Source organism: Papio anubis, chromosome 7, assembly GCF_008728515.1.
Source record: "Papio anubis isolate 15944 chromosome 7, Panubis1.0, whole genome shotgun sequence".
NCBI lineage: Eukaryota > Metazoa > Chordata > Mammalia > Primates > Cercopithecidae > Papio > Papio anubis.
In genome coordinates this window covers 130,723,373-130,736,217 of record NC_044982.1, presented here as the reverse complement: position 1 = coordinate 130,736,217, position 12,845 = coordinate 130,723,373, and the positions used below count along the sequence as shown (strand labels likewise).

Sequence of the window (12,845 nt, the reverse complement as noted above, 5' to 3'; positions counted from 1 at the left end):
CTCAGAATGTGACCTTATTTGGAGACAGGGTCTTTATAGAGGTAATCAAGTAAAAATGAGATCATAAGCGTGGCCCTAAATCAAAATGACTGGTGTCCTTATAAGAGTGCAAAATCTGGGGACAGATACACATACAGGGTGAACGTCATATAAACATTAAGATGACCTGTCAACAGCCAAGGAGAAGGGCCTGGAATAGATAGTTCCTTCGTAGACCTCAGAAGAAACCAACCTTGCCAATACCTTCATTTTGAGCCACTAACCTCCAGAACTGTGAGACAAGAAATTTCTGTTGTTTAAGCCACTGGCGTTGTGGTAGTTTTCACGGCAGCCCTAGCAAACAAACCCTTTCCACCCCCGCCCCGGTCTGGTTGGCAGGGTCACAGATCTGCACTGGTCCACAGGGTGGCCTCTGAGCAAAACTAACCTGCAGCCTAGAAGCCCAGAGCTACAGGGAACGTCAAACACCTCTTGAGTTCAACCTGCCCACCTGTGAAGAAACCCAGCACCCAAAAATGTACCTGACAGGTGGCACCAGCCTGTTCATATTCCATGAACAGGTTAGGGATCCCAGGTTTGGGACCCATGTTAGCACTTCCACATATACTACTGCCGCCCTCCAAGGCATTGCACTTTGCTACCAGGCCCCTCTAACTTCCTGATCTGAGCTTACACCAGAATTTCTACCTAATGGACCCAGGGTTGTCCTTGGACTGCAAAATAATTCCCCTTTCTCTAGACAGTCCTCCTGTCCCTTGAACCTCCTTTCTTCTGGACAAAACAACCCCAGTTCTTTAAATCGCATGACCTGGTTTCAAGATCCCTCTCCATCCTCATCCTCCTCTTGGCAAGCATCATCCCCCAGGGGCCCCCGGAATCAGATGTGGCCTGACCCCCACGGTTATCATTGCCTCTTGTGCGGTCAACTTTGCAAGCAACCTTCAAAGCTCACCGTCAGTCATATTGGCCAAAAAGAAACCAAGCCATACTACCAGGTAGCTCTCTTTCCTGATGGGCAACAACGCTGATGGGAATCTTGAATCTCTCCAGAGAAAGGCAACCCTCTGGCTCCAGGCCCCTCAGACTGGTTTCAACCATTTGCACAAGCATCAAAGTGTAACTCAGACCATATAGACAGTCCAAACCTGTGGTGCTCAACAATCTCCTGTTAGGCTGGGTCTAGTCCATGCATAATTCTGCAAGGAAAAGGAAGTCCTTTTCTCCTGCACCACATCCCATACACACACACACACACACGAGTGTGCACACATGTACATATATCCTATGCGCGAGCACACACACACAGGCACCAACATCTACTATCTGTGTGTCTATGGGAAAGTTACTTAATCTCTCTGAATCTCAAGAGTAAAATGGGATAAAAGGAGAGTGTCACATAGTAAGCCTCTATGAATATTAGATATTTTTATTTTGATTTGGTTATTTATTTATTCTGAGACTGGGCCTTGCTCTGTTGCCCAGGCTGGAGTGCAGTGGTGCAGTCATAGCACTGCAGCCTCAGTTTCCTGGGCTCAAGTGATTCTCCAACCTCAGCCCCACAAACAGCTGGGACCACAGGCAAGCATCACCATGCCTGGCTAATTTTTTATTTTGGTAGACAAAGAGTCTTACTATGTTGCCCACGTGGGTCTCAGACTCCTGGGCTCAAGCAATCCTCCTGTCTTGGCCTCCAAATGTGTTGGGATTACAGGCATGAGCCACTGCACACAGCCAGATATTTTTACTATTATCTAGATGTTATCATCACACTATATGCTTCAAAATGAAACAGACCTGCTTAGCCTCACAGCCCTGTTTCCATGAAAATAACAATTTGGTCAATGAATCAGAGACATTAACACTGTAAGTGATGACTTTCAGTTGGTTGATTATTTTAGAGGGGTAGTCCTTAACGGTCATAATTTTCAGAAAGGGGACCCCATGGGTCCAATCACTCCAAAGTGAGATGGTCCCTCCCCTGGCTTGAGCCCATTCTTCATCTGCCCATCTATATTCCTCAACATGCTTCCTATGATGGGCTGGGCAACCCTTATATGAAGCTCTCACACTGAGTAATACCCCGAGGTATACAAAGCCACAAGGTAAACAGAATGCATAAAATAAAATGAACTTGTAAAATAAAACACACGACTTCAAAGACACTTGGCAGTTGCAGCAGGTGCTTGAGGCTACTGCAGCACCCTGTTTAAAGTTTACTCTTGTCAACAGAGGTGCTTTATCAAAATATTAAGGAGCACAGCGGGTTTTTCTTTAATAAATACTGACCCACTGATGGACTGGCTGTTCAGGAGCAATTTAAACCCAGCTTAGAACAGGATCACACATATTCCTTACAAGACAGCCAAATGTATGGTCATGGGGAAAAAAGAAAGTTGCAGAACAAAACATTAAGAATAATCCTATTTTTATTTTTTAAATATTCCCTGATAACTTGTGTAGATGTAGGGGGAAAATATTCTTAAGGAAACATATTTCTGTGTTGGTGGCAACAATGTTAAGTATATGTAAGTTTTTTATTAAAATAGTAATAGTAATAGTAATAATAAAGACTGGGAGAAAATATGTCAGAAAGAGACAGATCCAGAAAGAGACTAATCCTTCCACAGGACTGCTTCAGGAGCGGCAAGAGGCACATTCTAAAGGTCTAAAAGGTAGGCTGAATCCCTAACAGAAGCACTAAGGACAGTAACCCCTGAACCACCCATAAAGTTGACTGAGTACAATCTACCTCCCTCCATTCATTCACTTTCAGCAATCTCCCCATGGGAAAATCTTCCCCTGAGTAACATCAAGGCAACATTCCTTACCTCCGAGCATTTTACGAGGCTGATCTCCATGGTCTCCTGAAACTCATATACACAATCTCCAGAGCTGCCCCAGGCTTGGCAGTGCCTGAAGGGCAGGTAGGGCACTTTATTCCCAGGGGTTCCCAAAGCAGCTTGTTCAGGGCTTGTGTTATGAACAATGCAAAGAACTGCATCCTACCCTGAACACCACTGCTACCTGACCAGCTGTCCCTGGGGGCAAGGGTCTCTTCCAGGGAATCAAAGCAGGAAGCTGGACTCAGCGTACTTTATTACTCAGTTAATGAGCACCCACTACTTGCAAAATACTTTTTAGGGACTATGAGGGTACCACGATGGCAAAAAAAAAATAGCTGTGCCCCCAAGGAGTACATAATCTAGAAATATACCCCAACAAGGCAATCAATAACACTTGAAATAACAACAAGGCAATCAAGAACACTTGGAATAACCAATACAAGGTGTATGGAGACAGGATAGCTTTGTGGTTAAAGCACAGTGAAAATGCACTTCCTGGCTTCCAATATTGGTTCTGACACCTACTAGCTTTGAGACCTTTGGAAAGCCACTTAGTCTTCAGTACTTCCATTACCCTAGTTATAAAACAGAGCTAACAATACTGCACCCTCTTAGGAAAGTTGTGAGGATTAAATTAGCTAATGTGTGTAAAGAGCTTAGGACAATTTCTGGCACGCATTAAGCACTCTGTCAGCATTGTTTATTATCACGGGAATATAGGAAGAAGAACACTAATCTTAACGGGAGGTGGGAGTACATGGGAAAGTCCCTCGGGATACCATTTGAGCTGGGTATAGAAGGACAGGAAGAACTTCTCAGGTCAGTGAGGTTTGGAGAACCCACCATCATAACAACAACAGCTATCAGGCAAAGCGTTCCAGTCTGTGCCAAGTGCACAGAAGCTGGCAAGTTCCAAGAATAAGAACCTAAGCCTGGGTAGGACAGGAAAATGAACAAATAGGTAGGGGCTGAGCTATCAGTCTACAAATGCATGATAGAGAAGCACTGGCTCTAGTCAGAAGACAATAAGGAGCCATTCAAATCTTTGGAGGAAGAGATTAACATTCAAATCTGAGTTCATTCAATAATCCAACTGGTCATTTTCAGCGTCTCCTGTGTTCCATGCACTACAACATGGATGGAAGGGAAAACACAGGGGGAGTGACCAAACAAGCTTTGTACCATCACTACTTTTATAGCCCCTACCGTGCTTAGCATAGTATCAACACATGATGGGCACTCGCTCAGCACTGGGTTTTGTAGTTTTTTTAGGTTGAACTAAAACAAAGTAAGAATATAGCTGAAACTCCCTGGAATGCCTTGCACTTTCTTGAAACCAACCCTCCTGGGAGGGATAGCAAGGGAGGGACAGGTAGCATTCAGGTTTCCTCCACAAGAAAAAGCACAACAAAACCCTTTTTGGCAACTCAGGGCCTCTGGGGGCGCTCCATCAGTGCCCCAGAGACATGGGTCCCCTTGGGCCTTGTTTCTGACCCTTTTGTGGAGAACGGATGGCCTGGGTCTTACTTAGGGGGTACTCTGCAGATCCAGTATCATCATGCTCTCAACTTCGGGCACCTGGGTTCACCGAGGGGAAAAATATCCATCTCAAATAAAAAGGGGGTGGAGAAGATGACTCAGGGAGGTGACAGGGGTTTGCTAAACAGTTTACAGAGATGGATTTCCCTGAGGAAATTAGCCGAGTGTATTTACATTTCTCTCAGGCCTGTTCCACTTTGTGACTGTGGGTCCCTGCCCAGCTCCCCTTAATGACAAAAGGTGGGGCCCTTGTAAGTGTGGCTGCGGGGAACAGACCCCAGACTCTCTGCTCAGCACAAGTAGCAAATCCCAGGAGCCTGCAGCAGGCTGCATGCGGAACGGAGCATGCTCCATCTAGATTAGACCTCTTGGCTCTGCTGTGGCCCTGAACTTGCAGCCCAGTTATCTACATCAGGGTGGGGCGAACTTTTTCTGTAGAGAGCCAGACAGTAAATATTTAGGTTTTGCAGGCCCCTGTAAAAACCATTCTTAGCTCAGAGGCATACAAAACATTCCTGCTCTCTGTGGCTGCGTTCTGTATCAGGCACACAATGTGCCCCAAACGCCAAGATCTAGAGAGAAAACACAGGTGGATGAAGGCACACAAAGATACCAGTGTGACTTGGGAGTGTGAGGACTCCCCCGCCCTGCCCCACCACCACCCTGCCCTTCATCCCACAAGGCCCAAGGGTCCTTTCTGCAACACTGTCCCAGGAGTGTCTGCATTTCCAAGAAAGCTATAGAAGAGAGTAATGCTTAAAGAAATATTCTTAGCTTGCTGCATATTAGAATCGCCTGGGAAGCTTCCTAGCTTTTCTGTACTTCCAGAGGTTCCCAGTTAATTGGTTTGGGATGAGGACTCGACATGATTATTTTAAGCCTGCCAGTGATTCTGTGTATAACCGGTTGAGAACCACTGACTGAATCAAAGGGATGAAGCTCCAACTGTGCAGCAGGATGAGGCAACTCGAATATTTGGAGGACTTCCCAGAACTGTCAAACTCCTCACCTGGGCCAGTGTTCCCACGTATTTGTCACCCGTTTCCTGCCCAGGTGGGTCAGAGGTGATGGGATGGCTTTAACCCAAAGCTTCTCTTCCTGTTTTTCCATTTGCCCATTCAATGTTAACCGTGGCTCCTGCAGGACCTGGTGAGATTTCTGTTTTTAAGTGCCTATTCCACCAGGTCTGGGGAGGGGTGGTTCCTAAGCCCTGTCTTCCAGTAGGCAATCATAGGTGACACAAGTAATGGTGGCATGCACAGGCCTCTAGAGGAACACGAGAAGGAGGGTTCAGGGTTCAGGGCAGGCTTCTTGGAGGAGACAACCCTTATCAGAGGAGAAACATGAAGAAAAACAAAGAGGCAAGGAACAGCATCGAAAGCTCAGGGGAATGGCAAACGATTCGGAATATCTGAGAAGAGTACATATAGGGAGGGGAAACAGGACAGGCATGGGCCCAGCCAGAGGGCCTGGATGCTACCCTAAGGAGTGTGAACTTTTTCCTTGCAGTACCGAGGAGGCTCTTGAAGCAGAGGAGTCAGGAGACTAGATTTAGCATTTTAGAAAGATCACCCTGGCCCTTAAGAGTGAAAAAGAGCCAGGAGTGTGGTTGACACTTAGGAACTATCACTCACCAAAGAGGGAAAGAGGTAAACACCACTGTATTGCTCTTTTGTGTGCTGGAGAAGTACTGGAACTCCATAAGACCATAAGGCATGATGAGTGCTGAGAAGTATCTTGGGTTGAAATATTTAACATGGTCTCTAGTTAGTCAGCCCTGCGCCCATAGCTCCTTGAACTCAATTAGACAAGAACATTTAAGGCTAATTGACTTGAAAGCTTCCCCAGTGACCAGGGCTTGGTGACACCAGCCTCCAGGTCTCTTGTTCATATACGGATGCACGGCATAGGTGAACTACAACAGGGACCTCATACACAGCACTCCATCAGTGCCCCAGAGACAAATGGGTCAAAATTACATCCCACATCTTTTGTGGAAAAGCCATGGGATCTCCATAAATGTCTAGGAGAAATCAAGTTTCCTTACGAGTCTCCAGAATTCACGTCTGTTCATCCTATATCAAACAAGGCAAGGTGAAAGAAAAAAAGCATAGAGCTGAGCACCTTTTTTTCTGAGCCTACAACTGTCATTTTTGACCAGCAGTGGTTTAAGCCCTGCCCTTAGCCCAGAGGACGCCATGGTTCCAAACCCTCACAACTTAGCCCATCGGGGCTGGCTCAGGAGGGCCCTGCGTGCAGCCAGTCTGTTTTCTGGGTGCAGCAGGATCCACCTCCCCTTCCCCAATGAATGCTGCAGCCAGCTTCCTTCCACCAGATGCCAAGGGTCCCACAACATCTGGGTCCCTTCCTCAGAACCTGTGGGATGATAGAGAGCTTACGTGCACAGACGTTCCTGTCTCCTGAGAAAGGGGAGTGCGGTAAACACCTGTCTGATCATTCAGAAGTCAGCTAAGGAGAATTCTTTACTTTCAGCCAGTCAGGCAACAATGGGACATAAGAGAGGGGCACATTAGCCAAGGAACAATGACTAGCAGGCCCATTCCAGTGTTTAACAGAGGAAGCCTTTGCCAAATAGAAAGAAATATCAGCAAGGGCAGGCTAGGAGATAGTCCTATCCTGTGACCTTGCTGGGTTTTGTTTTGTTTTTATTCTGTGCCAGTGAGGAGTCATGATACCAGCAACACCAGTCAACAGTCTCTTATTATCAAGAGAGCAAGGTGCTGGAGAAGATCCTTGACAGGTCTATCATTCCACAGCCCGGGAGCGGAACAGCTTAGCCAAAAATACTCGGCAATAAGTATCATGCCAAAAGGTCGGTTGTGTGGCTGGGTTGTGTGCTTTGCGGGGAAGCCACAAAGCAACACATGCCTTCCCCACAAAGCACACAACCTAGCCACACAACGAACCTTCCATTTCAAAGGCCCATTTAGCAAGACTAACTGGCATTTATAAAATTCCTTTCAAAAGCATGAAGCAAAGTCAATATCTTTAAAATTGTTTCCCCCCATTCCCCAAGGTCATCTTCTGGCTGTGGTTATTCTCCAGTCAATTTGTCTTCCTGCTGTTGCCATAGATAAAACTATTTTTAGTGCACAACTGGTTTGAAGGGAGTTTTTTTAATTTCACAACTTCTGCTGGTTGGCATCCATAAATGCCTTTCAGAGCTTTGTTTATCAGCTGACAGAAATTACTCTCGCCACCTGTTTGTTTTTTTTTCCTTGAGAGATGATTTCAGATAAGAAGGAAATACAAATTGCAGGTGGCAGCCATTGAACAAAGGCTAGCTGGTGACAGTCCAGTCAGCCACATAACCCTTGGCAGCTGGCTCGCAGGAGTCCCTGCTCAGTGTCAGCTGTCACCACCACTTCTGGTTGGCTTGAATATCTGGACGCACATAGGCTGGTTTCCCCTGCAGTCCCAAACTTGGTGAGCTCTTTGGATGAACCAGAAATACAATTTTAATGGCTAACATGTTCAAGACCATCACTTGTCCACCATCAGAGAGGAATAACAGAACAATACAGTATTTACTGAACAACTTTCAACTTCAGGTACACTTCCAATGATTATTTGGTCTACAATTTTATTTTCAGGACATCCTGTTCCTGCTTTCCTAAACAATAGGCATTTTGTCCCAAAGCAGGTCCAATTTGCCATCATCATAAAGTAGTCATGTGTCATTTAAACATGGAGATGCATTCTGAGAAATGCATCATGTGTGATTTTTGTCGTTGCGTAAACATCATAGAGTGCACTTATACAAACCTAGATGGTATAGCCTACCACACACCTAGGAGATATGATATAGCCTACCATTCCAACACCATCATATATGCTGACTGTTGTTGACCGAAATGTGGTTATGCAGTACATTACTATATATGCCAAGTATTCCAGTGAGATGATTATTTCCTCCTTTCAGTATCCCAATAACGTCAATTTCCCTACAAATTCTACTCATCCTGCAAGATTAAACTCAAACATCACCTGTAGGCGGGGCGGGGTGGCTTATGCCTGTAATCCCAGCACTTTGGGAGGCTGACGCAGCTGGATCACTTGAGGTCAGGAGTTCAAGACCAGGCTGGCCAACATGATGAAACCCCGTCTCCACTAAAAATACAAAAATTAGCCGAGCATGGTGATGTGCACCTGTAGTCCCAGCTACTCAGGAAGCTGAGGCAAGAGGACTGATTGAACCTGGGAGGTAGAGGCTGCAGTGAGCCGAGATCACACCACTGCACTCCAGCCTGGGTGACAGAGTGAGACTCCATCTCATAAAAACATACCTGTAGTGAGAGCCTTCCCCTGATGTCTCAGGAAGAACGTTTATTTTAGCTTCTACAGAACTTTGTAAACTCTTCACCTCACTATAACCATCACCACTTTGTTTGATGTTAGTTTGGGACAATGTCTGCCTCTACAGGTAGAGTGGACCCCAATGCCAGCCCTTTACCACACAGAAAAAAGTTTATGAATGTTCAATAAATCAATTAATCAATATCTCACAGCTTCCCATCACACACACAATCCCCAGCACACACACAGATAGTACCTGTAACATCTGCAAATCATGAGCAGAACTAGAAACCATAAAGTTGGGGGGAACCCGACACCCTTTAGATAGCTTCTTTCCATAAACAAGTACCAGTGTATTCAGGACAGCCCTGCATGGCCTGAACCTGAGCCCTGAGTTCTCCAGTCCAAAATATGTCTGCCATCTTATTCAAAAGGCAAAGTCTTTTCAAGAGTGTCACAATGTGCCTGACACCAAAGCACCTACAATTAAAGAAATACTCCGAAGGAAATGTTTGAGCAAAAATCTTCAGAAATGTGATCTGGTATACTAGTCACTTTTGCATCAATCCACCATATTAGGTTAGGTACCCCAACTAATCCCCAGCTCTGGAAGGGAAGTTACAGAGAATTTCATGCAATTCATGCAGTCTGGTTACACATATGATCCTCTCAGGGCTCAGGATTAGCTTTTCAGTGACTTCATTCTTTCTCAGTTGCAATTGTGTTCAAATTGAGAAAGATTTCCATAGAAAAATACAAACACCCAACTTAGAGCAAGGCCAGGACTGTGGTTGGAAACCCCCTTGGACCCAATGTGGATCTTATTCTATGATGCTAATGATTGGACAACTGGAGTTCTGTCAGTCTTGGGCGTGAGCCAACTGATGGATTCTGAGATGTGTGTGTGTGTGCGCGTGCATGTGTGTACACAACCTAAGTGTCTGGTGAGTGCACACACACGCACACCTCAGAATCCATCAGTTGGCCTATGCCCAAGAGTAACACATCTTTCTTCTAGAGCTAAAGAAAGACAGCTTATAAGGTGACCACCATCACTCGCTTAAGACATGTAAAAGCAAATAAGCAGGTCCAAGACCTGCACGCAGACGGGAGGACCAGTGGGGGTTTTGCTTTGGACTTAACCACCTGTTTAAATCTTAAGGAAACACGATTACAGAAGTCTCAGAGTAAAGAGGTACCAAATGATAAGTACTGAAGATCATGATAAATGGAAGAACTAAAAAGCCACCAGCCAAGCCCCTGGCAGTTGCTCGAAGGTGTTGACCCTGTTAGAAAGATGGAGTATTTCTTTTATAGAACATCTGGAGAGATGGGAAAAGATGGCACAAAGATAAAAAAAGAAACAGCACTTCCAAAGGGAAACATTCCCTGGAGATGCTGTCCCGGGCTTTCAGTGCTGCCACTGTTGTCACTGTACTAATATTTAAATCAGAAAGAAGTGGTTTACATAAACCAGAGTCCCACACAGTTGGGCTCCTGGGCGGCCGGATGCTGTTCTGGTTTGCACAGTGGTGCCCGGCTTGGCTAATCCCACTCCAGAATTACCCTATCACTAGTGGACACAAGTGACGCCGTCTTTCTTTTAATTAATGGAAGAAGGAAAGTTTGAGTTTTAAATACATTCTTTATTTTCGGTCTCAAGGTAGGGACAGTGCACAAATGCCTTCCTTGATTTTTAAACTGGTGCCACCAATAAACTCGGCTTGACAGAGAGGCAGGAAGGAGAGGAAATCTCTGGGAATTCCATAAAGTCCCCTAAGCCGTCTCCTGCCAGCTGGTGGGCCCCCTGAAACCTCAAGAGGGAGGGTCACTGCCAGAGCCGGCACAGGACCGGGGAGTTGAGCCCAGGGTGGGGCGTCGGGGCCAGGTGCTGGCTCCCGAGTTTTCCCATCCCTAGTCCCCTCTAGAGAGGGCGGCCGGGATGGGGGAACTGGACGGCGGCGGCTCCCGCCCCCAGCTACTCACCCTCCTGCTGGGCGCCCCGGGCGTCCTGGCGGCGCCGCCCGAGAGCAGGGTGACCGTGGACGTGGAGCGCAGCATCCCGCAGCGGCGGTCGGTAGCGGGCTGGACGCCGGCGTTCCTCCCGGGCCGAATAAGCGTGCGGGGCCCGCCCTGCGCGGGGGCGACGCGGGACGGCGCAGGATACTTGTAGCTCCAGCTGCACCGGGAAGACCCGGGGGTGGGGCCGGAGGCGGGGCCGGGCCGGGGCGGGGCGGGGCCGAGCCTGCTCACCCGACCAGTCAGGCTGCATTTTCTCCCGAGGGCGCCGACCCGGTTAAAGTTGAGCACCATCCTCTCCCAGGGTGCTGAGCCCTCCCAGGGTCAGTCCCAGGGCAAGAAGGAGCCCTGGACAGCCTGGACCCCCACACTCTCTCTGTCCCCCGCAGAGTTGAGGTCCGCCTGCCCATTCGGTCTCATGACCTTCCCCCACCCCGAACTGCCCCCTACAGCCTCTGCACGCCCTCGGATCACTGGGACCCTCACCCCGTGTCATTCAGTATTTCCTGAATGCCTATTATGCGTCCGCACCAGCAGCCAGCCCAGTCGACAGGCTCTTGGCCTCGGGGAGTTTGCAGTCTGGTGGGGATGACAGGTGCCGGGCTATGGTAGAAGAGGAGATCCGTGTCTTACGGGAGCACACAGCCAACCTCAGAGGAGGTGATGACTAAGCTAGGACCTGAAATGCAAGTAGGAGTGGGCCACACTGTCCATATTTATTCAGTGATTACTGTGGGCCTGCCTGGCGAGCACTTTGCGTATGTTACCGCATTTAATCCTCACCAGTGCCCTTTGAGGGAGTCACTGTTGTTACCCAGTATCCCCGTTTTGGAGATGAAGACATTGACTCACCTAGGGATTGAGGAACACAGCAGGTGCCCCACTGGCCTCTCAGTGGCAAAGGTAGGATATGAATCCCCCAGTCCGTCCCCAGTGCCTTGCTTGTCCCCTCTGCTGTCTCCTAACAGAGGGAGGAGGGAGTCCCAGGTCAAAAGAACTAGCATGCACAAAGATGGAAGGAAAGCATGGGAAGGTATAAAATATGTTTCAAGAATTGCAAGTATCACAGTGCACAGAAAGAACAGTGGAGAAGCAGCAGAAGGGAGCTGAGGAGATCATGAGGAACCTGTGTGCTTAGTTGGAAATTTGGTCTTTGTCTTGAGGACAAAGTGGTTTTCAGCAAGGAAAGACACAATCTATGTCTACTGGTCCTTCAAAGCCCAGGTCAAGCACTGCCTCCCCACTGAGCTCTCCGGAAACCCCTTCCCCAAACACTCATGCTCAGGAACTTAGCAGCTCTGTGGGACCGTGTCTTCTGTTAGAGTTATCCATGTGCGTGCCTGTCCCCTCTCCTTCTGGAGGGCAGAGGCCAGGCCTTGACCCTCTCTGAATGCCCAATGGCACCAACAGGCAAGATGCTGAAAAAAAAAGTTGCTAAACAGAATTACAGATGATCCTGTGGAACTCACTCCATTTGCAGATGAGGAAACTGAGGCGAGTGTATACAAGCGACTTTCCCAAAGTTGCACAGCCTGTCCTTCGCCATCCCCATCATCATCCTCACAGCAGCTGTGCCTGTGTCCTAAGTGCTTTGTATGCATTTTCTCAATGAATTTTCACAATGCCCCACAAGGTGGGCTACAGTTATTGCCCCTGTTTTGCAAATGAGGAAACTGAGGCCTGAGACATTAGGTTAATTGGTGAACAGCTGAGACTACATATCTAGTCTACTAACCCAAGTCTTTCTGCTTTTCTGCTACACTTCTGTCTGCATCCTCCCATCCACCTACCCCTTCCAAAAAGAAAATTGTTCATGAGAGGTTCCTTCCCATTCCACTTCCACGAAACCCTCTAATAACACCCATATTGTTAACATCCTATTCACACTGTGTTATAGTTCTTTACAAAAGCAGATGGCTCACTAGCTTGTAAGCTCTGTGTAGGAGCTGGATCTTGTTTACATCTCTGCCTGTCCAATATCTAGAGCAGGTAATTGACGTGTGGCAGTGCAGAGTAAATGTGGAAAGAATGAAGAAATGATATTACAGAGTAAGATTTCAACTCACTCATAGTCACACAAAACAGAAACTAAGATCCTTGCCAACCCAGCTCCTAGGGTGGGCCAGG

At 47.4% G+C, this 12,845-nt stretch overlaps 1 protein-coding gene across 2 annotated transcripts in view; it reads right to left on the bottom strand.

Moving 5' to 3' along the window:
- The window catches only part of MYZAP (myocardial zonula adherens protein), a 94,153-nt gene extending 83,267 nt beyond the window's left edge, over nt 1–10,886 (bottom strand). For both annotated transcript variants that reach the window (XM_021940605.2, XM_031668620.1), the window contains exon 1: nt 10,686–10,886. In XM_021940605.2, the coding sequence (XP_021796297.2) occupies nt 10,686–10,760 (75 nt within the window). In that variant the 5' untranslated portion in view covers nt 10,761–10,886. The remainder of the gene's footprint in view (nt 1–10,685) is intronic.
- Nucleotides 10,887–12,845: the final 1,959 nt, after the last annotated feature.